Source organism: Dryobates pubescens, chromosome 1, assembly GCF_014839835.1.
Source record: "Dryobates pubescens isolate bDryPub1 chromosome 1, bDryPub1.pri, whole genome shotgun sequence".
In the NCBI taxonomy this organism is placed as follows: Eukaryota; Metazoa; Chordata; class Aves; order Piciformes; family Picidae; genus Dryobates; species Dryobates pubescens.
In genome coordinates, this window is record NC_071612.1 from 2,997,638 (window position 1) to 3,025,112 (window position 27,475).

At 46.3% G+C, this 27,475-nt stretch overlaps 1 protein-coding gene across 1 annotated transcript in view; it reads right to left on the bottom strand.

Annotated features, from left to right (window-relative positions):
* Nucleotides 1-27,475, bottom strand: part of LOC104305109 (contactin-6) — a 203,351-nt gene that overhangs the window by 32,573 nt on the left and 143,303 nt on the right. The window contains exons 11-12 of the mRNA XM_009905929.2: nucleotides 24,187-24,316; nucleotides 22,843-22,993 (exon numbers count right to left, since the gene is read on the bottom strand). Coding sequence (XP_009904231.2) covers nucleotides 22,843-22,993; nucleotides 24,187-24,316 — 281 coding nt within the window. The remainder of the gene's footprint in view (nucleotides 1-22,842; nucleotides 22,994-24,186; nucleotides 24,317-27,475) is intronic.

Genomic DNA, 27,475 nt, shown 5'->3' on the forward strand with positions numbered 1-27,475 from the left:
TGGCAGTTACTCTGTCCATCTGTTGGCATCTTGTAGGTGTAGTAAGAAGAGTAGGAGGTGGATGGAGGAGGTCACAGTGAGATGGGTGCTGGTCTCTCCTCCAAGTAACTAGAGACAGGACAAGAGGAAATGACCTCAAGTTGCCCCAAGGGAGGTTTAGGACGGATATTAGGAAAAACTTCTTTCCTGCAAGAGTGGTCAGGCATGGAACAGGCTGCCCAAGGAGGGGGTGGAGTCACCATCCCTGCATGTGTTCAAAACCATGCAGATAAGGCACTTTGGGACATGCTGGTGTTGGGTTGATGGTTGGACTTGATGACCTTAGAGGTCTCAGAATAGAATAGAATAGAATAGAATAGAATAGAATTAACCAGGTTGGAAGAGACCTTCAAGATCATCGCGTCCAACCTATCATGCAAACCATCTAATCAACTAACCCATGGCACCAGCACCCTATCAAGCCTCCTCCTAAACACCTCCAATGATGGCGACTCCACCACCTCCATGGGCAACACATTCCAATGGCCAATCACTCTCTCTGTGTAGAGCTTCTTCCCCACATCCAGCCTAAACCTCCCCTGGCACAGCTTGAGACTGTGTCCTCTTGTTCTGGTGCTGGTTGCCTGGGAGAAGAGACCAACCCCCACCTGGCTACAACCTCCCTTAAGGTAGTTGTAGAGAGCAATAAGGTGTCCCCTGAGTCTCCTCTTCTCCAGGCTAAGCAACCCCAGCTCCCTCAGTCTCTTCCCATAGGGTTTGTGTTCCAAAACCTTCCCCAGCTTTGTTGCCCTTCTCTGGACACCTTCCAGCAAGTCAACCTCCTTCCTAAACTGAGGGGCCCAGAACTGGACACAGGACTCAAGGTGTGGCCTAACCAGTGCAGTGTACAGGGGCACAATGACCTCCCTGCTCCTGCTGGCCATACTGTTCCTGATGCAGGCCAGGATGCCATTGGCCCTCTTGAGACCAGCCCCCACCTGGCTACAACCTCCCTCCTCCACCTTGTCCACCCTTAGTGATTCTGTGACTGTACATTGAGGCTCTTCAGCAGTTCTGATTAATTCTGACTTTAGAAGGAGGACACTGGGCTGACAGACCTGGGGTTGAAACCTGCAGGTGGGAAGTGCTGCACTCAAATGTCACTTTCTGACACTTGGCAGAATCCAGCTGTAAGTCCCAACAGGCAAGCAGCCTTCATTCATTCCTCCCCTCACAGAAGCATGCCATGATCTTGTTCTTTTTCTTCTTCTTAATCTTCCTCTTTTAATTGACATTTACATCTAATACAAGAAGCCTCTTCTCCTCAAAAGAAAACATCTAATTCATGCATCACAGCTTGGGTATTTAATATTTATCCCTACCAACACATGATTGGATGAGGTAATGAATTATTAAAGGGAATGAACAATAACAAGAGCAGGAGTTGAAGCTGGCAGCAATATCATAGCCATTAAACACACAAAAACATCACAGTGTCTTGCTGCTGGTATCCATATGCTTGTAGCTGGATGTGTAACACACATTAGACCTTGTTCTGCTTCCTGTTACATGCTCCCAGCCTCTCAGCTGATGAAAAGAAGCACTGTATTTGGGGGTCTTACATCACCCAAATTCCATGTCTCCCATGCCTGCTGAAACATCTGCTCCTGAGCAGGGCAGGAGTGGATATGGAACCCCTCAGGCTGAAAGAGTTGGGGTTGCTCAGCCTGGAGAAGAGAAGGCTCCAGAGAGAACTTCTTGTGGCCTTTCTGTGTTTAAAGGGGCCGAACAAAAAGCTGGGGACACACTTTTTGGTAAGAGCCTGTTGTGGCAGGACAAGGGTGATGGGTTTAAACTCAAAGAGGGAGATTTAGACTAGAGAAAAGGAAATATACACAGACACACACATAGATATAGATGTAACAAGAGAGAGAGAGAGAGAGAGGGTGGTGAAACACTGACCCAGGTTACCCATCACTGGAATCATTCCAGGTCAGGTGGCTTGTGGCTCTGAGCAACCTTCTCTAGTTGAAGATGTCCCTGCTGGCTGCAGCAGGGTCAGACTAGCTGAGCTTTCAAGATCCCCTCCAACCCAACCCAAGCTGTGATTCTATGATTTAGTTATGAGAAAAGCTCAGATGTCCCCATGGTGCCAGGCATTTTGTTACTAGGGTGTGGAGCTGAGAGGGGAAGGGATTTAGGCTTGAATGAAAAATCTATGTTTCCTTGGCAATAATCACCAGGTGCTGCAGCAGTTGTCCATGTGCAATTTGTAGTACAATGAGAAAATAAGTTTGGGTTTAATAATCCATCATATATCCACATTAAACTGGAGAGGAGCAAAATATGAGGCAGCAAAGTACAGTCTTCAATGCAATGATACATCAACGAAATGAGATTTTATAGATGAGGAAGGATGAGTAAGCATGAGAGAACTGAGCATTGCTGCTGGCTTCATGACACTCTTCATCAAAATCATAGAAGTGTTTCAGTTGGAAAACACCTCTGTGGCCTTCGAGTCCCACCCTCAATCTAAAACCACCATGGCCACTAAACCATGGCCACGGGTGCCATGGCTACAGGTTTCTTGAACACTTCCAGGGATGGTGACTCCACCACCTCCCTGGGCAGCCTGTTCCTATCCCTGATAAATCTTTCAGTAAAGAAATTGTTCCAGATGTCCAACCTAACCCTCCCCTGACACGATTTCAGGCCATTTCTTCTCCTTCTATCACTTGGTACTAGGTGAAGAGACCAAACCCCCACCTCGCTCTAACCCTCTTTCAGGGATTTGTGGAGAGCAATGAGGTTTCCCCTCAGCCTCCTCTTCTCCAGAACAAACAACAGCAGTTCTCCCATCTGCTCCTCACCAGACCTTTTCTCCAGACTCTTCACCAGCCTTATTGTCCTCTAGACACACTGCAGTCCCTCAATGCCTTTCTGGTAGTAAGAGACCCAAAACTGAACCCAGTATTTGAGGTGCAGCCTCACCAGTGCCCAGTACAGGGGCAGGATCACCTCTCTCCTCCTGCTGGCCTATGGGTGCATCCCCCTCTCAGCTTGGGGGCATACCTGAAGATAGCATGTCAAATGCAGGTTTAAATATAGTGGCCTACAAGAAAGCTGGGGAGGGACTCTTTAGGGTGTCAGGTAATGATAGGACTAGGGGGAATGGAACAAAACTAGAAATGGGTAGATTCAGATTGGATGTTAGGAAGAAGTTCTTCCCCATGAGGGTGGTGAGAGACTGGCACAGGTTGCCCAGGGAGGTGGTGGAAGCCTCCTGCCTGGAGGTGTTTGCAGCCAGGCTGGAGGTGGCTGTGGGCAACCTGCTGTAGTGTGAGGTGTCCCTGCTCATGGCAGGAGAGTTGGACCTGGCTGATCCTTGAGGTCCCTTCCAACCCTCACACTTCTATGATCCTATGAAAAATGAAGCAAGATTTGCAAGTGTTCCTCTTCTGCCTTTGCAATTCTCTTTGCATTAATGATGCATTTCCTCACATTGCCTTGCAGCAGCCAGAGGAGAACACCCTCATTAAGAAGTGCTGGTGATAAAATAGTTGATTCAATTGAGTGGTTACCTAACATATGGTTGCTTCATCAAACAGAGTCAAAGGAGATCCAAGTGTGATTCAGGAAATGTTCATAAATTGGCTACCTGGGTAATAAGTTATAATAAGCCTCTGTAGTGTCTTTCTCACCATCAAATATTGATGCCCTGTTATTTTTTATTGCACTTGTACCTATGAGGTCTAGGTACAAATCAGCAGCCAGAGGTGTGTGTGAGGCAAAAGAAGACAACTCTGCTCCTCAGAAGTGACCTATATATGGGTGAAGAAACTGGGAAAAGTAGTTTTTAAAGACACAGTATAGCAAAGGGCTGCTGCTTCGAAGGCAGAGGCTCTGTGTTTAGTCCCTGATGGGTTTCTGGCTAGTGCTGTTTCACTGAAATTTAGCCATAGAATCAGGCAATCACTAAGGTTGGAAAAGACTTCTGAAATCATCTGGTCCAGCCATCAGCCCACCACCACCATGACCACTAAACCATGTCCCAAAGTGCAATGTCTGCATGTGTTTTTGAATACCTCCAGAGATGGTGACTCCACCACCTCCCTGAGCAGCCTCTTCCAATGCCTGACCACTCACAAGGTGAAGAACTTTTTCCTGATAGCCAACCTAAGCCTTCCCTGGTACAACCTGAGGCCATTTCCTTCTGTCCCATTGCTTGTTTCTTGGGAGAACAAACAGCTCCCACAGCTGGCTCCAACCTCCTTTCAGGGAGTTGTAGAGAGCAATGAGGTCTCCCTTCAGCCTCCTTTTCTCCAGGCTGACCAACCCCAGTTCCCTCAACTGCTCCTCACAAGTCCTGCCTTGCTCTGTGTTCCTCATTAAGAACTGAGACCTGAATAATTTGAAGCCTCCTGATTTATCCACTCAGAGCAGTTTTTACCCACTCAAGAGCTGACAAGGCTATGTTTGGTCTGGAGTAATGCTTGTTCTGAAACAAATATTTCAATGGCTGAGCAGGCTGAGGATGGAATGGCTCTTTCAATGGATCAAAACCAGCTTAGCAAAGAGAAACCAGGAGCTAATAAAAGCTTCAGAGGGGTCTGAAACAGAGGTCAGGCTACCTGAAGACAATTAGAGAGCCAGCAGTAAATAAAGAGACTCAGGCAGAATTTATGTCAAAGCACAAAGGACTCCAAAGTAATTAGTTACCAGGGAAGGGAATTAAAGAAAGAAAAAGAACCAAGAAGTGAGTAATTTCCAGCTCTACTGAGGTCCATGTCAGGAGTGGGATGAGAAAGCAGAACACAGCAGAAAATCAAGATGATGCATCTCAAATGCACAGGGAAAAAAGAGCAAGGTGAAATGCCGACCCCCTTGTCATAAACTTCCTCAGAGCCAGGACTTTTACACCATGGGTAGGTTCAGAGGGGCTGCACTTTATCCTCTTCCATTTGTCTTTCAAATAATGGAGCTGGGAGGCTGAAGGCAAGGGGACTGTTTCCTTTAATGGGCTGCAGCTCAAGCTCTAACAAGCGACGGAAGGAGCAGCTGTGAAACGCTTGTCTCACCTGCTGGGCGGCTGGCTGAAAACTCTTACTTTTCACAACATTTTAGACCAGGTGAAGGCTGGAGAATATAATTTTTAGCGTTTGCATTAGGAGATAAAGCAATTCCAAGGGCTATGGCAGACAGAAAAGCTTAGCTTGTCCGATATAACTCGAGCAGAACATTTTGTCTGCCCGGAAAACTGGACTGCTCTCCTTGAGTGAGTGCCTGTTGAGGGACAAAGAAGCAAATGATCTGCAGCAGATCTGATAAATTCATCCCTGTGAAGGAAGTAGGAGAAGGAAAAACAACACAAGCTGCTCAGGACACAGGTGTTCATAAAGCCCTGTTGCAGCAAGGGATTAAGTATAATCCTGACACTAAACTTGCATCTCTGACTCACAAAACACTGCAATTTCTATCAGGCTGGTGCTGACGTCTCTGTTCCTGCCTGAATTACACAGGTGCTGCCTCTGGGTAAGGAGCTCAATTAAGCCAAGTTGCTATGAGGAAAAGGAGAGATGAAAATCCACTTATATAAATCCAGAAAAAGTTCCTGCACACAAGGGCTAATTAGAGGTGCTCAGAAATAAAGCATACATTCCGTGTGTGACAAGCCTGGTAACTTCCCCTGCAAGAAAAAGGGAAAGAAAGTGGGTTTTTTGGATTCTCTTCACTTCACATGGATCATGAGAACATAGGATTGCCCTTAAAGCCCAGTTCACAGATATATATGGCCAATCTTCCTTTAGCAGGATGCCCATGGCAGAGGATGAGGGCGAGGCAAGGATGCAGGGCAGGTACCACAGTCCTGTCCCAGTGCTGAGTGTCCTGTAGGCCATGCTTGGGATGTAGAGATGGTGCCTTTCTGTACAGGATGAAATCTGTCTTCAGGAATGAGTCACAGAATGGTGAGCATGGGAGGGACCTCTTGGGATCTTTTAGTCCACCCCCCCTGCTAAAGCAGGGTCACCCACAGCAGGTTGCCCACAGTCACAGTGTCCAGGTAGGTTTGAAATGCCCCCAGACAAGGAGACTCCACAACCTCCCTGGGCAGCCTGCTTCAGGGCTCCAGCACCCTCATAGCAAAAAAGCTTCTCCTGATGTTCAGGTGGAACCTCATGTGCTCCAGTTTCCCTTTGCCCCTTGTTCTGTCACTGAACACCACAGAAGAGTCTCGCCCCCTTCTCTTGCCCCCTGCCCTTTAGCTACTGATAGGCATCGATCTAAAGATACCTTAGATTTGTTAGGATTCATCGATTAATCCAAAGCCCTTTGAGCCTCTGCAAACCTTTAGTCCCACAACAGTTTGTGAGACGTTCTCCATGGTTTATTTAAGCACAGGCTAATTGATGTCCTTTTGTTTGTTTTCCATCTACTCATCCCATTGGATTGATCCATGGCCATGACTCCATTAGCATACAAGATAAGCAGTGTATGGGGGAAGAGAAAGCAAAGAGCCTACCGGTTAGGATAGGATAGGATAGCATAGGATGGAATGGAATGGAATGGAATGGAATAGAATGGAATGGAATGGAATAGTATAGCATAGCATAGCATAGAATAGAATAGATTAGGATAGGATAGGATAGGATAGGATAGGATAGGATAGGATAGGATAGGATAGGATAGGATAGGATGGAATAGAATAGAACGGAATGGAATGGAATAGGATAGCATAGCATCACAGTATCACAGTATCACAGTATAACTAAGGTTGAAAGAGACCCCAAGGATCATCAAGTCCAACCTGTCCCAACAGACCTCACAACTAGACCATGGCACCAAGTGCCACGTCCAATCTCCCCTTGAACACCTCCAGGGACGGTGACTCCACCACCTCCCTGGGCAGCACATCCCAATGACGAATGACTCGCTCAGTGAAGAACTTTTTCCTCACTTCGAGACTAAACCTCCCCTGGCACAGCTTGAGACTGTGTCCCCTTGTTCTGGTGCTGGTTGCCTGGGAGAAGAGACCAACCCCTTCCTCCCTACAACCACCTTTCAGGTAGTTGTAGAGGGCAATGAGGTCACCCCTGAGCCTTCTCTTCTCCGGGCTAAGCAACCCCAGCTCCCTCAGCCTCTCCTCACAGGGCTGTGCTCAAGGCCTCTCCCCAGCCTTGTTGCCCTTCTCTAGACACGTTCAAGTGTCTCGATGTCCTTCTTAAACTGAGGGGCCCAGAACTGGACACAGGACTCAAGGTGTGGCCTAACCAATGCAGAGTACAGGGGCACAATGACCTCCCTGCTCCTGCTGGCCACACTATTCCTAATGCAGGCCAGGATGCCATTGGCCTCTAAGCCACCTGGGCAGCAGTGGCTGGCTCATGTTTAGGCGGGTGTCAATCAGCACCCGCAGGTCCCTCTCTGTCTGGCAGCTCTCAGCCACTCTGACCCCAGCCTGTAGCTCTGCATGGGGTTGCCGTGGCCAAAGTGCAGCATAGCATAGCATAGCATAGCATAGCATAGCATAGCATAGCATAGCATAGAATAGAATAGAATTAACCAGGTTGGAAAAGACCTTTGAGATCATTGAGTCCAACCTATCACCCAACACCATCTAATCAACTAAACCATGGCACCAAGTGCCACATCCAGTCCCCTCTTGAACACCTCCAGTGATGGTGACTCCACCACCTCCCTGGGCAGCACATTCCAATGGCCAATCTCTCTGTCTGTGAAGAACTTCTTCCTAACATCCAGCCTAAACCTCCCCTGGTGAAGCTTGAGACTGTGTCCAGAACTGCTGGAGCCCAGACTTTTGGGTTCTGATCCAAAAGAAGAGTTTGCAACATTTCTGCAGAAGACATGAGGCTGGTGAGAGCTCATTAAAAATGTCACACATGCTTTTCTTTTTCTTCTTCTTCTTTTTTTTTTTTTTTTTTTTTTAAGTAAAGAACCTGAGAAATCAAGCAGGGATGTTAGCTACAGCTTTTAATTAACCAGGCCAAACAATCCAGCTTCAAAAGTGTTGTCTCATGTGAACAAAAGCTTGTTGATGGCTATTTGCTTTGATCTTAAGAGCAGGCAAGAATAATATGTATTTAACAAAGGCTGATGGAGAAATAAAACCTGAGGAAAGCAAGAGCTGTCAACTCATTAGATTTTAAAGTGCAGCAGAGGTGACTTTTGTGTACTGCTCACCCAGTCTGTTTAGGAAGAAGTGTGATTTTAATTCATGGATGTGAGTTGCATGAATTCCACCCAGCTTTGAAACCCCCCCCATCAAAACTGGTGGATTTGTGTAAAACTAGGGGTGAAGCAAGCCTGCCTCTGCAGATTCCAGCCCTGCCAGTGGGCTAGCCATCTCCTCAAGGGCACCAAAGTCCTTCCTAGCCAAATGAAGTAACCCTGATACTTACTGTAAATATTCCCTCTTCTCCAGTCTGCCTCCAACCTCAAGTGTCTGACACCTCACAATGTCACAGAATCACCAAGGTTGGAAGACACCTCAAAGGTCATCAAGTCCAACCTGTCACCACAGACCTCATGACTAAACCATGGCACCAAGAGCCACTTCTAATCCCCTCTTGAAACCTCCAGGGACGGTGACTCCACCACCTCCCTGGGCAGCACATCCCAATGACGAACGACTCTCTCAGTGAAGAACTTTCTCCTCACCTCCAGCCTAAACTTCCCCTGGTGCAGCTTGAAGTCCCTGTCCCTGAAGTCATCATCATAGCACTGTGCAGATTAAAAGGCAGCATTTTGGGTCTGATGAAACCAGAGGCAAAGTAATTTTTGCTCTCTGAGAAATCCTACCTGAAGCCCTGTTTTTCTCAGCCTACGAGCAGAACCACTCCGGATTTCACCGGCTGTGAGCAGAGACTTTGCTTACAAGCTCCCTCGGAGATGCCAATGGCCACTGAGGCAACAACTGACTCATTTCACAAGGACTGAGGAGCGTGAGAGGTGCTGAAGACAAAGGGAAGTACAAAGGGAACTAAGTGAGGGGCAGAGACAGGGAGCCCAGCTCTCCAGTGACTCAGCCTTAGCAGTGATTTATGCAGATGTAAATGTGAATAAAGTTTGACTGAGTGAATGAATTGTGCCTGCTGCTGACAGCTCTGGTATTTTTGAAAGGTCCCACTGAGTCCCCTCTGAGATCTGACTGTCTGTGTTATATGTTAATGATCTCTGTACCTGTTTATCCTACTCTGAGGGTAATTTGTATGCTAATGGCATTGCCATTTAATAAACTATGCTTAAAAGAAGATTTTCCTCATCTGCACGCTGATATAAATGAGCTTCAGAGTTGACTGACAATTAACTGGGAATAAAATAATCACCATCAAACTTTGTGTTAACTATTGGGATCAAAATAGAATTACACAATCTAGCTGAAGAGTCATAGTAGAAAATAGTCATAGAATCCTTGAATGGCTTAGGCTGGAAGGGACCTTAGAGATCATCTGCTCCAACCTGCCATGGCCTGGGACACCTCTCGACTAGACTCAGCTGCTCAAGGCCTCATCCAACCTGGCCTTAAACACTCCCAGAGAGGGGGTGTTCACAACCTATACCAGAGTCTCACCAGCCTTGAACTGAAGAGCTTCTTCCCAAGATCCAGTCTAAACATACTCTCCCTCAGCTTCAGACCCTTCCCCCTTATCCTGTCTCTGGACACCCTCGTGAAAAGTCCCTCTGCAACCTTCCTGGAGGATCCCCTCAGGTAGGCAGCTTTAAGGTCCCCCTGGAGTCTTCCCTTCTCTGGGCTGAACAACCCCAGCTCCCTCAACCTCATAATAGTAACAGCAGTGACAGAAGGTGTCATTAGAACTCTGTTTCTTTGCTGTTACCTAAATTTCCCCTCTGTTCCACCCAAAGAATATTACTTTTGTGTAAAGTCTTTGCTATTTGGCACCACAAATATTTATTTTATGTAAATATATACAGAGGTCTGAACTGATTTATGCTCCATCATAAAGCTTCCAGCCTAAGCACAGAGTTTTCAGGGGATGCTACTCCCTTCAACATAAGATCCTGTTTTCGGTCCTGTTTTTAACATGCTGGAGTTCCAAACGTGAGGCAGATGCTCTTGCATGGTGACCAAAGGAAAAAGTGACAAAACAACCCTGTCTGTAGGCATCTGTCTAAACCTTTTGTGGGAATATAGCTTAAAACATGCAGCTGGGGAATACTGGGCAGCAGCACCTCTGTGTGTATGGGGAAGAAAGATGTGCCAAGGTTTAGTGAGGGAACAAAGCAAAACAAGCAGGCAAGCAACCACCCAAAAATGTTGCCTGCCATGTGTTGGTCCTTCCAGCTTTCTAAATCCTTGTGGCATGTGCTTGTGAGCCTGCTCATCCTCATTCTGCTGCAGTAGGCAGGAATGCCTGTTTTTGTTCTCTCCACAGAATCCCACCATGGTGGAGGTGGAGTCCTGGAGATCATCCAGCCCAACCCCTCTGCTAAAGCAGAATCACCCCCAGCAGGGTGCTGGGATCACAGTGCCCAGGAAGGTTTGGAATCTCTCCAGACTAGAGAACTCCACAATCTCTCTGGGCAGCCTGCTCCGGTGCTCTGTTACCCTCAATGCAGACAGACCTTGGTCTCCTGTCATATTTCCAAGATGTGGCCTGTTATGGTTCTTATCTGCCCCATGTCTGTTCTTGTCCTGTTTCAAATCTGCATCTAAGCAGAGGGTGTTAGGAGAGGAGAGATGTTGTACAATCCTGGACTGAGACAAGAACTATGCCTTAGCATGCCCAGGCAAAGAGAAAGATACAGAGAGAGTGATTGCCCATTGGAATGGGCTGCCTGGGGAGGTGGTGGAGTCACCATCACTGGAGGTGTTCAGGAGGAGACTTGATGGGGTGCTTGGTGCCATGGGTTAGTTGTTTAGGTGGTGTTGGATTGGTTGATAGGTTGGACATGATGATCTTGAAGGTCTCTTCCAACCTGGTTTATTCTGTTCTGTTCTATTATTTTCTAAATTGCACAAATACATCTGTGTTGTCCATGTATTGTTTATTTTGCACATATTCATTGCATTCCATATTTCTAGGTGGCAGTTTGCTTGTGCATAGAGCTTCAGTTGCCTCCAAAACCTTCTGAGCTAGTATGGCAATTTTATTTTGGGGGGATAATTCTCCCAATTAGTTGGGGGGGGGGGGGGTGGGAGGGGGTGTGTGTGTGTGATTTCCAACCCACCACAGCATCAAATGTTTTTCTATCTCTTGGGTTTATGATTCCACAACAGTCAGCTAATTGGGAGTGCAAGTGAAAAAGCCAGGGACAAGGGTGACAGGCACAAGGAGGGGAGAAGGGCAGAAGCACTGAGATTGCAGTGAACCACCTGTAGGAGGAGAGGCTGTGGAAAGAATGGAGAAAGCAGCTTGTTAGCAAGGAGCATAAGCTGCAGCCAGCACTGTAAAGGTACATCATTGTTTTCTAGATCCCTTGGTTATCAGTGTGCCTTGTGGACAGGACATAATGAAGCCCCAAACTTATGTAGCCATACATTGATTACTCTGATCATTCACAGCAGAAATAAATAATTAGTGATAAAGCAATACCCTGAGAAAGAAGGGATCAGGAAGCAGACTTTGTGAAATTCCAGGCTGAGGATTCAGGGTGAAAATGAACTGACTTGGCCAAGAAAAAGCTTCCCAGGTTTTAGTATTCGCCTGCAAGTTCTCCTGTTTTCTTTCTGTGCAAACTTCACAACTCTGCTGCACCAGGCAAAAGTTCTTTCAGCAGAGGATGGGATGCCCACACTATTATTCAACCTAATCCCCAAATTAATCATTATCTTGACAACTCAGACGTCGTTAGGAGTTCAGACACCGCCAGTCACACCCCCAAATTTGCTCCAGATGTAAAACTAAGCCCTTAATATGGGACTTAGGTAGAATTTAAACACTATATAAGGCCCTGAATTACCCTCTGCGTGGGAGTTTAATGCACTTAGAGAAATCTTCTTCCCTCCCTGCTTGGCAGAACACATTTCAAACATAAAAGTACAATGAAACCTGCTGTTAACTTTAAAGGATTCTGTACAGACCACAAGTAAGAGACACCAGGGACACAGCGTGGCACTGGCTTGCTTTCAGAAACCCTGGACTGGATGTTCATGAGCACACCACTCCAGAATAGACAGACTCTGACCAGTGCTCACCTTCAGGGTTAAGGTTAGGGTTAGGGTTCATCTTCAGTCACTATTCATTGAAGATGAAGTGTGTTCATCTTCAGTCACTTCAACTGAAGTGGCTGGAGGGCCGAGCCCAGAGAGTGGTGGTGAATGGTGCCACATCCAGCTGGCAGCCAGGCACCAGTGGCGTCCCCCAGGGATCAGTGCTGGGCCCCATCCTCTTCAACATCTTCATTGACGATATGGATGAGGGGGTTGAGTCAGTCATCAGCAAGTTTGCAGATGACACCAAGTTGGGAACAGATGTTAGTCAGTTAGAGGGTGGAAAGGCTCTGCAGAGGGACCTCGACCGACTGGACAGACGGACAGAGTCTAATGGCATGGCATTCAACAAGTCCAAGTGCCAGGTGCTGCACTTTGGCCACAGCAACCCCATGCAGAGCTACAGGTTGGGGTCAGAGTGGCTGGAGAGTTGCCAAACAGAGAGGGACCTGGGGGTGATGATTGACACCCGCCTAAACATGAGCCAGCAGTGTGCCCAGGTGGCCAAGAAGGCCAATGGCATCCTGGCCTGCATTAGGAATAGTGTGGCCAGCAGGAGCAGGGAGGTCATTGTGCCCCTGTACTCTGCATTGGTTAGGCCACACCTTGAGTCCTGTGTCCAGTTCTGGGCCCCTCAGTTTAAGAAGGACATCGAGACACTTGAAGGTGTCCAGAGAAGGGCAACAAGGCTGGGGAGAGGCCTTGAGCACAGCCCTGTGAGGAGAGGCTGAGGGAGCTGTGGTTGCTTAGCCTGGAGAAGAGAAGGATCAGAGGCGACCTCATTGCCCTCTACAACTACCTGAAAGGTGGTTGTAGAGAGGAAGGGGTTGGTCTCTTCTCCCAGGCAACCAGCACCAGAACAAGGGGACACAGTCTCAAGCTGTGCCAGGGGAGGTTTAGACTCGAGGTGAGGAAAAAGTTCTTCACTGAGCGAGTCATTCGTCATTGGAATGTGCTGCCCAGGGAGGTGGTGGAGTCGCCGTCCCTGGAGGTGTTCAAGGGGAGACTGGACGTGGCACTTGGTGCCATGGTCTAGTTGTGAGGTCTGTTGGGACAGGTTGGACTTGATGATCCTTGGGGTCTCTTCCAACCTTGGTTATACTGTGATACTGTGATACTGTGAACTTCTTTCAGCTGCACATGTCTTCACGTCTTCAGCTCTAGCATCTTGCACCTGTTGGTTGGGCTTGTGGGGAACCTTGGAGCAATCCTAACTGGGCTAGTTTGACTGATAAAGATTCAGTGAGGCCTTGCTCAAAATATCAGAGCATAGAAATTTGAAGTCTTTTGCATGTGCAATATTTTGCCACTTCCATGTAGCCCTTTAGCAGCTCCTCCTTCCACCAAGGATTTGGAGAGTTTTTGACTTCTCATCACAGAATTACAGAATCATAGAATGTTAGGGGTTGGAAGGGGCCTCAATAGATCATCTAGTCCAAGCCCCCCTGCCAGAGCAGGATCACCTAGGGTAGAAGTAATGAAACAGCAGTATTTATAGTAAAACCCCATGGCTAAGGCAGTGGTGGTAGTATCCTCCTACAAACCTTTTCTGTTGGCCAAGCATTAGCCACGTTTTCAAGGTGCTATTACTCATGTAACCCCCCCTACTCCAAATGAGCCCAGAAACCCATCCCTAGAAGACTCTGTTCATCATGCCAGCAGCAATGACTGGCAGCAGTCCATGTGCCTGTCGTGCTGATCAATATCTTAGGGCTGCTGCTTGCATCCCCTCCACGACATATTCTGATTTATCTGTTACCTTTAATGTTGCTCTTAGGCTGAAAACTTTGGGGATCAGAAAGTCTCTTTTCTGTGGTGTTTGTGCAGCAGGTTTTTCACCCAGCACCAGGGCTTCTGTATGCTAGGGCAATACAGCCCAGAACAGCACAAGGGTAACGATGTGCATGGAGTACAACTTGGACTAGAAGAGAAGCACAGAAGGTTGCACTCTCTCATTATTATTATTTTTTTCCCTTTTTTTTGGTGCAAAACCCTAATTAAGATCCTTGATTCACAGCCTGCTGCAATCAATGGAAAAACTCCAACGAGCTCCGCTGGCTTTGAATCAAATCCTGAACATCAATCGGAATATGTGCATGAAGCAGAGCATGATCTGGAAGGGAGAGAGGCCACAACGCTGCCACACACTGGGGTTTAGTTTGTTTGCAGCTCTGTGTGGCATGGAAGAGTGACAGACTTCTGGGGACACCTCAGCACATAGGGCAGCCCCTCAGAAGTGAGTGCTTCCTGTGGCAGGGCATGCTGCTGCTTATTTCCTAGAAGAGGCTGAAGATGCTAAGTACAAAATGTGTCAGACTGGACTTCAGTGCTAACATGCACTTAGCTTTCAGAAGTGCTGGATGTTAGACTGGGATGGATGTGGCACTGTCAAGACTGAGGGAGCTGAGGTTGTTTAGCCTGGAGAAAAGGAGGCTGAGAGGAGACCTTCTGGCTCTCTGCAACTCCCTGAAAGGAGGCTGGAGCCAGCTGGAGGTTGGTCTCTTCTCCCACAGAACAAGTGATAGGACAAGAGTAAAACAGCCTCAAGTTGTGCCAAGGGAGGTTAAGGTTGGACATGAGGAACAATTTCTTCATTGTGAGAGTGACTGAGCCCTGGAACAGGTTGTCCAGAGAAATGGTGGAGTCCTCATCCCTGGAAGCATTCAGAAAATGTGTGGATGTGGTTTAGTGGTGGTGGACTTGGCAGCATTAGATTAGTGGTCAGACTTGATGATCTTAAAGGTCTTTTCCAACCATAATCATAGAATTGTTAGGGTTGGAAGGGACATCAAGTATCAGCCAGTTCCAACACCCCTGCCATGGCCAGGGACACCTCACACTCCAGCAGGTTGCTCACAGCCACATCCAGCCTGGCTGCAAAAACCTCCAGGGATGAGGCTTCCACCACCTCCCTGGGCAACCTGTGCCAGGCTCTCACCGCCCTCATGGGGAAGAACTTCTCCCTAACATCCAATATGAATCTACTCACTTCTAGTTTTGTTCCTTTCCCCCCAGTCCTATCACTCCCTGACACCTTCAAAAGTCCCTCCCCAGCTTTTTTGTAGCCCCCTTCGGATACTGGAAGGCCACAATTAGGTCTCCTTGGAGCCTTCTCTTCTGCAGCCTGAACAGCCCCAATTCCCTCGGTCTGTCCTCATAGGACAGCTGCTCCAGCCCTCTGCTCATCCTCGTGGCCCATCTAGGAAGACTCAGCTTAACAAGGTTCCTAGGAGCTGAACAGGGGCAATGGAGAATTGTATTAGAGAGGTGCCATAGAGGAGGGGAATGGTAATAAACCCAGCATCACGCAGGTTGTCATTCTTTTTTTATACCTGAGAACATATGGTTCATTTGCTTACTTGATGCTCAGGCCTTCTGATGTGCTAAACACTCTTGGATCAGGTATTCAGCAATACATGATGAAATTAGGTTTATTGGCTTGTTCCATTAGGAAGCTCTCTAAGGAGAAAGAACAGAAAGGAAAAGTCCTTCTCTTGTGTCTTCCTCTGCACTAATACTGTCTGTTGCCTGCCAGCCTTTCATTGGGTCAAGTAGCAATGGGGGTCCCCTTCTGCCTTCTCATTACTCTGCAGTGGGTTGACTTCAAATGGGAAGATAACCAAGGCAGAAGTAAGGGGGGAAACAAAGCAAAATGACATTAAGAAGAAAAATAATATATTGCTTTTGTATTTCTCCTCATCTGTGCTCATTCTTCCCTCTCCTTATATCTTCTTCCTTGTCTCTCACTGGTATGCTTTCCACCCTCCTCTGCACTCCACTTGGAGGAGCAGAGAGAAAAAAACATGGAAAACACAAAGGAGGAAAGACTTGAAGGTACTTCAGGTCATTCTGAGGGATTTTCTGGGAACCCTTGGGTTGTAAAACTTTTCTTTTGACAATACCACACATTTTTCTGGCTCACCAAACCTTTCTGCTCTCTGTTTGGTAGAGCACTGCCACGTTTTGTGTTCCTCCTCTATTCAATGAAGTTATTCTTAATATTCTTAGTGATGCCATTCTTATGCAATCTTAAGCTGAGCCAGGGGAGGTTTGAGCTGGATGTTAGAAAGAAGTTCTTCCCAGAAAGAGAGATTGGCCATTGGAATGTGCTGCCCAGGGAGGTGGTGGAGTTACCATGCCTGCAAGTGTTTAAGAAGAGCCTGGATGAGGCACTTGGTGCCATGTTTTAGTTGATTAGATGATGGTGGGTTATAGGTTGGACTCAATGATCTTTCCCAACCTAGTTAATTCTGTATTCTGTATTCAGAAGGAAGCATGGGCAAATGCTTGCATACTTGTGCCTACAATCAATGCTGACAACAGAAAAAAATAACTATTCCATCACTATATTATTTATTTATGTGCCTCCATCAGTGTTTTGCCAAACCCTCTTTTCTTTCACACAGAAACCAAGACCACTGCCATTTGAGCATAAGCTATTTTTAGCTGGAACATGGAATGCTCCTTGCAGCTCTCAGCATTCACTCAGGAAAGGTGTAATGATGGGTTTGGCCTGGTTAGCACTGAATGTGTGGTGATAAGTGTGGCCTGAGAGATGAAAAACCAAAGCAATTCTGCACAGCAGCCTCAGCTTTTGTTGGAGTTTTCATAACATTATGTAAGTACAGAGCAAGCACTGGAGCAGGCAGGTAAATCCATGCCTTTGATTTCTGCCAGTCTGTTGGCTCGCAAGGAATGGGAGTGGAGTGATTAATCAAATTTAGCAGATGTGGAATCGATGCCATTGGTTCCCTGAGCCAAATTAGAATTTCAGCAAGAGATAAGCTGAATTTGCATTCCTGTTGACTTACAGAGATGGTGTCTGAGATAGCTGGAACTGCTCTCATTGCTGCTGCCCACACTTCAAGTGCTTGATTTGAAAACTCAAATAGGAAATGAACTTCTGATAAGGCAGAAGGGTTAAGGCACATCATCAAAGCTATGCAAAGCTTCTTGTGGTAGGAAAGCAAGAAGGGGGGGGGGGAGGAGCTAGACTTAATCCAGGCTTCAAAACCCAGACTTGAAAAAAAAAGTAAAATAATAGTAATATTAATATCCCATTTCTATTCACCCAGCTGCATTGCTGTAGACAGCAGGGAATAGAATGGTAAGTGCTGGAATAGCATAAGAAAATATGTTCTGTAGGAAATTAGCTACCAGCATACCAATACCTATCCTGCCTTTATCAGCAGACAGGGTGGTTTGTGGCACTAAGCAGCAGGACAAGCAAAGCTTCTTTTTGCCTGTGCTGCTAACCTGGTGTGGCTTCAATACAGGTAGGGTTGGGTGGGTGGGTGGTTGGTTGGTTGTTTTTCAGGCACTGTGGGTAGCTTTCATCCCCCCCCCAGCTTTGCTCATCTAAAAGTTAGGCATCTCGTTTTGAGATGGATGTGCCTGCCAAGAAAAAGTAAGCAGCTACCTCAGCCTGCATATTGACTCCAGCTAAATAAAAGTTAAGTGACATCAATCTCCTCTTTTGTTAGCAGAGCAGGGCAAATCTGGGAATTTTCAAGCCATTTTGTCTCGATTCCTCCCCCCCAAGCAGAAGGGTTCGGTTTAACTATTTATTTATTAATATTTCTTTAAACACTAATGGATATTCTGGAAGGTTTCAATGCAAGCTAAACAAACAGTGTTGACATTCTGGTAATTGAAACGTTCCATTGAAGTTTGTTGAACTGCCCTGACACATTTCTGCTCAAATTGGTGGGAGCTGAAATGCCTCTTTCACAGTGCAGTGTGCTGTGGATGTTGCATTTGATCAGTGGATTGAGGACTTCTCCAGCTTGCCCATTAATTGCCTTCATTGTTTTTTTAGCTCCTCATTTCTCTAGCTCCAGCAGCACTCACAAGACAGAATTCTTTCCCCAAGCAACAAGGAAAGTTTAAGGCCTGCTAAAAATGTTCATAGTTTTGGGTGCTGACTCTAAAAGGTGGAGCAGCAGAATGCCAGAAGCAGGTGGTGGCCATGAGTGCTCCAAAGGCTGATGGAGAATGGGCCTGCCCCTAAGATTGGCAGCAAGACATGGCTGTGACCCAAGCTTCTAATGAGAGAAACCTGCTGGCTCTTTGCATTTCACATGGGAGCACAAAAATCCCCTTGAGTTTGAAGCTCCAAGGGACCAGCTGTAAGATCTCAGCAATTACCAGATAATTTTCTTCACCCACACTGTTACAAGACTCCACTCACGATTTTCTTTGCAGGAGGTTGTTGAAAGTCAGCTTTCATTTCAGTGCTCAAACATTCTCCCAGCTTTCCTTCAAGTAATGGCAACAACTCTGGTGAAAAAAACTCAAAGTGTGGCATGGGAGAGAGAATTTACCACTCTGAGCAGCTTTACTCATGGCAGAGAATCACAGAAACGGGAGTGAACTGTCTCCTACAAGCAAGTCTAAGAGCCAGCAAGTATTGAGCACAATCTATGGGCCCCTTCCCTAAACATCCTTCTTGCCCAGTCCCCAGAAAACGATTTAAATGATGACTATTTGCTTATTAGTGATTATTAATGCATGGGAAGTGCTGTACATGACTAATGCATTCTTGCAGCCTACCTCATTTCTCGGTTTTCCCTCAGCTGTCCTCATTGAAATTCCGAGTGCAGCGAATCCCTTATGTTTGTGTGCATTCACTGCGGTGTTTGGGGCTCCTCGGCTCGTGGTGGGGGAATAGCACCTCTCTCTGGCAAAGCAAAAGGCCCTTTCAGTTCCCATTTATTAAAATGCTTCAATCAACAAGCATCTTGAGAAAATCAGGGTGGTTGTTGTGGTGGTTTTTTTTTCCATGAGGGTCCTGCTCTTCACTAAAGGCAGTAACAAGGCATAAATTTATGATGAGTCTGGTGTCTAGACTTGCAAATTTGCTTTCATTCTTTGGATTATTTCCCCCCCCCCCTTAATTTATTTAATGAATTAATAGATGTTCCCTTCTACTCTTTCTTTCCCTCAGTGGACACATGAGATGATAGAAGTGAGATGAAGAAAACTCCCATTGTACTTCCTAAGTATCTAACATACATGAAAATAACTCTTAGCCGTGTCAGACTCCGCTGTGGGAGTTCAGAGTCTTTGTTGTGTTTTCTTTCTACACTGAGATATAAAACCTGCAGCATGTGCCAGGGAAATGTCTGGCACTTTGGCAAAGGGCAATCAAAATATCTCTCCAGAGTTGCCCACTGGACAAGTGGTATTGCTGCCAAAAGCCTCTTTCCCAAGGTTTTGATCCAAAGAAGGAGGTTAATTGCCCAAAGGAAGAGCTGAAGCTGTACTGCTAGATGGTCCTGAGAATCTGATTGAGGGATCACATGAAGAGAGAGCTGGAAAAAGACCAGCTGGGATTGGCCAGCTGTGGCATATCTTTTTGATTCCTGCAGCTGAATACCCTCTCCAAGGTGGACAGGAATATGAACCAATGATAACTGCATGACTCCAGGGGTGAGCCATATGAAGGAAAGTGGAACTCAGCTAATGCTGAACATTCTGAAGCAGGATACCCATAGGAGAGGTGACATTAAAACTGGGAACAGGAGGCAGAACAGGTTTGGATATCTTCATGCTTTATTTTATCACCTAATGTAAAAGTTGATTGACTGGGGAGTTGCTTGAAGGCCTTATGCATATGCTTCAACTGCAGTAAAGTGTTCCACATAAGTCAGAGCACACAAGTTGTTAAAGATCTGGACAATGTGTTTGAGCTGCAGAGGAGATGGGAGAGGCAAACAGGGTTGGAGGAAGATGTCAGTGCCCTGAAAAGGAGACCGAGTACCTTCTCCCTGCTGGACTCAACTCGGCTCAGCTGCTCAAGGCCTCATTCAATCTGGCCTTGAACACCCCCAGGGAGGATGCATCCACAGCCTCCCTGGGCAGCCTATTCCAGGGTCTCATACTGAAGAACTTCTTCCTAAAATCCAGTCTAAACCCACTGTCCCTCAGCTTCAAACCATTCCCCCCTGTCCTATCTCCGGACACCCTTAGGAAAAGTCCCTGTGCAGCCTTCCTGTAGGATCCCTTCAGGTATTGGAAAGCAGCTCTGTGGTCCCCCTGGAATCTTCTCTTCTCTAGGCTGAACAACCCCAGCTCCCTCAGCCTAACCTCATGGCAGAGTAACTCAACAAAATATTTAAAGAAGAAGAAAAAAAAAAGAGCTAGTAAGGGAATCCATAAAGATAATGATTGCTGCACAACAAAATAGGAGCAGCAATCAGGAACGCCTCAGTTAAAACAGTTCATCGTTAAGTGACAGGTCAGGGTCTCATTGTTTTATATATAAAGAAAGGCAGAGCAGGTTCCTTCTCTTTTATTGATGTATTTTTCTTTTTATAAGGAAAGATAGATGTGATTTGAGTGTTGTAATTAGCTGTGCACTTTAATTAGAGCCACGCAAATCCCGATCCCACTTTGCTGGGTTTTGCTTTGTCACAAAGATCACTGGAAAATTACTGCCGGCATTATTTATTTGCTCTTCTTGAAAGCCCCAGCCTCGGCTGGTTTGCCATTTAATAACCAAAAAGCCTTCTAAATTCTACTTTAGAGTTTGTAATATATGAGCAAGAGAGTTTAAACACTCTTCTGCCTTTGCCTCAGTGTAAATCCTGCTCCTTTTGTTTACTCCTGCTAAGCGGCGGCAGCAGCAAGCCTTCTGGGATGCTCAGAATTGCAGCGTGCTTATAATTGTTGTTAGCAAATTAATACAGAAGCAGAAGTAAATACTGTGTGCAGTAGGCAAATATTAATTTATTTCTCTTTATGAGCAAATCAGATGGGGAATATCAGGCTACTGGAACCTGAGGATCTCAGCTTCATTCAGCTGTTTGAATTGTGAGTTCTGAACGCTGCTCTCCCTGCTGCTTTTCTCATCAGCCGGAGAAAATCCAGAGATTACCTGTGGCAAGCTGTGGATGCTGAGAATGTTTTCTGCACACTGTAGGTAGGGGCTGAATCTAATAAGAATTAACAGGGAACTTTGTTAAATAAGCCACACAATCAGGATGCAAATAAAGACTCGACTGAATGCTAGTTGGAAAACTATTTTTCACCGTTAGCTGAGCAGTTAAACAGAAATACAACAGCCAGTAGTGAAAGGGGAGGGGGAAGGGGAATATCAGTGGAATGCTTTCTATGCCCTGTGGTATGGATTGATACCCACATTTTTGTCTTTCATTGTGAACATCTACCTCAAATATTTCTCTTGGTTGGATTTCATGATCTTAGAGGTCTCCCCTGGCACAACTTCAGGGCATTTCCTCTTCTCCTATCCCTTGTTCCTTGGGAGAAGAGACTGACCACCACCTACTCCAGCTTCCTGTCAGGGTGTTGTAGAGAGTGAGTACATCTCCCTGGAGCCTCCTTTGCTCCACACTAAACAAGCCCAGGCCCCTCAGCTGCTCCTGGCAAGACCTGTTCTCCAGACCCTTCACTGACTTCATGGCACTTCTCTGGAGCCACTCCAGCTGATGTTGAGAAGGATTACAGTTCTTAGCCACTGGTGCCCACTTCAGCCACCTGTCTTCCATTAGAAATACCACCAAAGTTGTGTCTTTTGGACACTACTCAACAAGTAAGTCCAAAAGCTGCTTCTGATTTTAATGCTTTACCATTTATTTAATGTTAACCTAGCACAATCTAGATGGTTTTTGCCAACTCTCAAATCAGCTATTAGCCATCAGCATCAGTAAAGCTCTACTGAGGACCATGAAACCCCCACCAGTTGGTGAGGAAATGTGCCACTGTGCTGGTCCAGTGGCCAAATCTTGCCTAAGCACAATGCAGAATACAGAATTAACCAGGTTGGAAAAGACCTTCAAGATCCTCAAGTCTAACCTATCACCCAACACCATCTAATCACCTAAACCATGGCACCAAGTGCCTCATCCAGTTTCTTCTTAAACACTTCCAGAGATGGTGACTCCACCACCTCCCTGGGCAGCACATTCCATTGGCCAGTCTCTCTTTCTGGGAAGAATTTCTTCCTATCAGCCAGCCTAAACCTCCCCTGGTGCAGCTTGAGACTGTGTCCTCTTGTTCTGATGCTGGGTGCCTGGGAGAAGAGACCAACCCCCACCAGATAGTTGTAGAGAGCAAGAAGGTCTCCCCTGAGCCTCCTCTTCTCCAGGCTAAGCAACCCCAGCTCCCTCAGCCTCTCCTCACAGGGCTGTGCACCAGCCCTCTCCCCAGCCTTGTTGCCCTTCTCTGGACACATTCAATCAACTCAACATCTTTCTTAAACTGAGGGAAGAGACAGAGAACATGGAGGCTGATTTAGCTGTGGCTTCTTGTAGGATCTGTGCATCTCCAAAGCAACTATGTGGCAGCCTGGAGGTATACTCAGCTTCCCTGAAGCCCCCACTGATGTCTCCTACAGGAAGCTGATTCACTCAGGCTTTGTGTGTGGTCAACAGTCAGCTCTGATAACGTTGCAGTGAGCTCATTGCTGATGAACACCAAGCTATGGATGGCACAATTACCCCTGTGGCTTCGGCTGGGCTTTGTTCTCCTCCAGCTTCACATCTGCGAAGCTCTACGGCCACTGCTAAAGACAAATAGGCCCCTGGCATCAAAGTTTGCCATCAAGGACCTGTCAAAATCAATACCAAGCCAGCTGTGTTTCAGTGCTGTTCCTTTAAATGACATTAAACCAGAGAACATCCAACAGCCCGGCAACGGCTTTACGAGGGTACCTTTTGTTCTGGCGCAGAGCCTCGGAGCCCTTTCTCCAGTTAATGACTGCCCTGGGAGAGGCACTTGGTTTACAACCAATTGTAACTTCACCTCCAACTTGAACGACAGAGATCTTTTTCACAGGATTCTTGGAAAAATCTGGTGCTGCAGCTAAAAAAAGAGAGAAGCAGAAGGAAGAGCAGGAGCAGTTAATAAGGGAACTTGCAGGAGGTGAAGCCGACAAATCCTTTGCTTTGAGGTTTCTGCAGAAGTAGGTGTTTCAAAGGTGAAAAAAATTGTGTCTCAGTACCAAAGAACAGAATTCATTGTGACTTATTTATTATTTATCTTTATTTATGCTGCTTCTAAACTTTCTACCTAGAAACTGACTGCTCTGACAATCTTTCCTTAGGGTTATCTGCAGACCGGGAGGTCTATCTGCAGCGAAGAACAAGGTTCCTGAGCGAAGTTAAGTCAGCAGGATAAGCATCACAATCCTGATCCCAGCCACAGGTATTCATCTGCAGGGTATTCCATTACAGACACAGCTTTTCACTGCCTTTCTCTTCAGAAGGCAACACTATTTACTGAAGATGTCTTTATTTTTCACAGGAATTTATGTGAAAATCCACTCTGGGAGAAGGGGGAAAACAAGCACCTGTACAACAAGGTGCTCTTAAAGTCTGTGCTTTACTGCTTTCACTGCTGTATGGCTGTTGAGCAAGCTTCATGCTAATGGTACAGAATACTCTTCATAATATATGAATAAATTCCAGTTTATGTGCATCTCTGGTAATCCTTAATGAGATTTCTTGCTGCATGTTATTTGTTTTTGTACCCACACTTGCCATATGCTATATGCTCTTTGTTTACTGTTAAAACCTCTCCTTCTCACTTTCTGAAGTGACTTTTAAAAACTGCAGGATGACTATTAGGAGCTCAAAGCACCAAGTGAGAAACAGCGTTCGTTAAACTTGTGGGTATGTGACAAATAAAGACCACACAGGGGATTCAATTCTTCCCCCAAGCCAGCCATGAAGTAAAACAAACCTCACGTGTGTGGGTGAAGGGAAGCAAAGAAATACCAACATGCTTGAACTGCCAGGTGGAACTTCACAGAATCACCAAGGTTGGAAGAGGCCTCAAAGATCATCGAGTCCAACCTGTCACCACAGACCTCATGACTAAACCATGGCACCAAGTGCCACGTCCAATCCCCTCTTGAACACCTCCAGGGAGGGTGACTCCACCACCTCCCTGGGCAGCACATTCATCTATTTATTTCTTCATTTCCTTCCCTTTTTTTATAATCAATGAGTGTCCCTCTAGGCTCAGGAGATGCTCATTTGATGGCATTTACTCACCTATCACCCTCAGCTCGGCGTTGGCATAAATAGTGTCGTACTTGTTTTCTGCCACACACTGATAGAGGCCAGAGTCTGACATGTTCAGCACAGGTATGATAAGAGTTCCATTTGCTATTTGGATTCTTTCCTAGGACAGGAAAAATAAACAAGAATGAAACAAAAAAAAAACCCAACCCAAACCCCAAACATTGAAATGAATGTAGAATCCCAATAATTTTTTTCCTATGGCACCAATGCACCTGCTCGTAATTCAGAGCAGGAATGTTGTTTTCTTGCAAGGGAGGTGAATGGAGGCAGCAGAAACATGAGATATACTTTGGCTAGATGATGGTGGTTAGGTTTTCAGACCTCTTAGCTGAGACACTGATGCCTGGACTTGATGATCTTAAGAGGTCTTTTCGAACTGGAACAATTCTATGACTCCGTGATTCAAACTTCAGGAGAAGTTTGGGGACAATGTTTAGTGCAGGGCTTGTTGAGAGGTTTTCAGACCTCTTAGCTGAAAGACTGATGGCTGGACTTGATCTTAAGAGATCTTTTCCAGTTGGAACAATGACTCTGTGATTCAAACCTCTGAAGAAGTTTGGGGTCAATGTTTTGAGCAGGGCCTCTTGTGAGGTTTTCAGACTTCTTAGCTGAGAGACTTCTGGTTGGACTTGATCTTAAGAGATCTTTTCCAGTTGGAACAATGACTCCATGATTCAAATTTCTGAAGGAGTTTGAAGACAATGTTTTTGAGCAGGGCCTGCTGTGGCAGGACAAGGGGTGATGGTTTTAAACTAAAAGAGGGAGATCTAGACTAGAGAGAAGGAAGAAATTTTGTGGAATGAAGGTGGTAAGGCACTGGCCCAGGATTCCTAGAGAGGTGGTAGATGCCCTATCCCTGGAAACATTCCAGGTCAGGTTGCCTGGGGCTCTGAGCAACCTGCTTTAGCTGCAGATTGTCCCTGCTGACTGCAGGGGGGTTGGAGTGGGTGATCTCCAGAGACCCTTTTCAACACAAACCTTTCTGTGAGTCAATGAAGAGCTTCAGGCACATGTTATAGAATCATTGCCTAGGGCAGGCTTGCCCAGATGTTCCAGCTGCAGTATGTGTTTCTCTTCATTGCTGAACTGTGAGTCTGTAGGCAAGCTACACCATCAAGCAGATGCAGAAGTAGCTACCAAGGGCACGTCCACCTGAGAACCTAGCATGGCTACCATAGAGCTTGGGGAGAAGCAGCAGCTGGAGCCCTGCCCAGAGACATAACGAAGCATGGCCTACCTACCTCACCTGATTAGATGAACCTGATGACAATGACCTCAGATGATCTGAAAAGCTCCACAGGAGACAGAGGTGCTCAAATCATGGAAACATTTCAAAAGCCATCAGCTCACAGGGCACAGAACCATGACCCACTGCACAAGCTCTGCTGCAAGCCCTCATGCCCACAGGCAGTGTTCAGGTCAGAGGAGGAACCTGCTCCTGGTGGCCTGAATCTCTACACAGAATGAGTTTCTTTGGCTCAATTCTACTTAAAGAGAGGAGCCTGCACAGTGGGGATATTTGCACCAGAACTTCAATGTTGGTGTTTTAAGAGGAGTTTTAATCACTCTGTGTTGGCAAGGAGAAAGATAATAATAAATAAAAAGAAAAGCCTGTTTCATGCTACAAAGTGACTTAAGGCTAAATATTTTGTGATTTTACTATGACTAATCTCTAGAGACAGCAACAACTCCGCTGCAAAGGGTAGCACTGAGAAGGAGAAGAAAATACTTTCCCCCTAACAAATCAGTTCAGAGGAAATCCACAACAGGGAACACGAATTCCATCACCAAATGCAAGTCTGGAATAGCAGCTATTAGCAGTATTGCTATTATTTAGCTGCTCACTTAGGCTTCCTCTCCTCCCTGTGCAGCAGCAATGGGAGCATACACTGTTGGAGTAAACAGCCCAGACTTTGCAGAACAGCTATGAGCATCTAAAATGGATTTGTGAACTGCTAAAGGTGTCTAGCCTGGCTTGCTGAGCTAGCACATGCTTGGGGTGGGGTGGGAGGGGGAGGGAGGGAGGTGGATTTCTCTCGTGGTGCTCGCAGGGCAGGGAGTGCCACCTATTGAGCCACGCAACACTATTATTTCCCAGTACTCTGGTTCTTCCTTAGAGGTCTCCCAACCAAGAAGTGACTCAGCCCAACCTCGTTCAGCTTGCAAATTTGATGAGAGCGCAGCCCGAGGTTGCATGGCTGGCGTGCTGCAAACTAATTAACAATATTACATATCCACTGCTAAGGGTTTTGGTTTTTTGGAGGCTCTCACTACAGATATCTTTTGCATATGCAGTTGTACCCTCAGGCTGTTTGCTATCCTCTTGATGCATCCTATTTTTACAAGCATCCTTTGAATGTAAAAACTCCCCTTCTGAAGCAACACTCTTGTTGCCTTCACACGCAGGATCCCCTCCTATTCTCTGCTGCCTCTTTTGAGCTGTGCAGACAAAGAGAAGAATAACAGCACACCATGTTCACAAGCAGGAATGACCAACTAGGTGGTCAGGGAGAAAGGTTTGACAAAGAGCAGACAATATCCTCAGAATCAGCCCTAGGTTGGAAGGCATCTGGGAGGTATTCTTCCCGTGATATTTCCGACAAGCTGGGTGCTGTGAGAGGCTGAATATTTTATTACACCTCCCGTGTACTTTCACCTCCAAACTACCCACTGAGCAATAACGTTCAGCATTTTGCTGCCTGAAGTATTCAGTTTACGATGCGCTGTAAGTGCTGTGAAAACGTTGGTTGAAAATGTGTCTGCAGAGTGGGTTATTCTTTCTTTTCTTATTGAAACGATGCACTTGAAGAGTGGCAGATTCTAAATATCGCTGTCCTCAAAGGGAGACAAACGGGATCGTCTTGCTGTAGAAGAGGTGACAATGGGGAGAACGATCAAGTTCAGCAAAGCTGCAATCCCGGTAAATTCTGGCTAGCCTCCTGCCATGCAGGTTGGGTTCTGTTCAGGATTAATCCAGCAGAAAATCATCTGGAAGATTGGACCCCCCCTTTCTAATTGCTTCAAGTCAGTATCACCAGGGCAAACAAGTGCTGGTTCTGCACAACCCTGCAGGTGGTCCTTTGCCCCATATGTTTGGGAAATTATTCTGTGTCTGCTGATGATAGACAAAAATTAATCACAGTGGTTTTTGTTGGTTTGGGTGGGGTTTTTCCCTAACCAAACAAAAATGCCTTACAGATGAGCCAGGCCATTTTATGCCTAGTACGTGCTGAAAAGAGTTGCTTAAATAAAGGAAAAC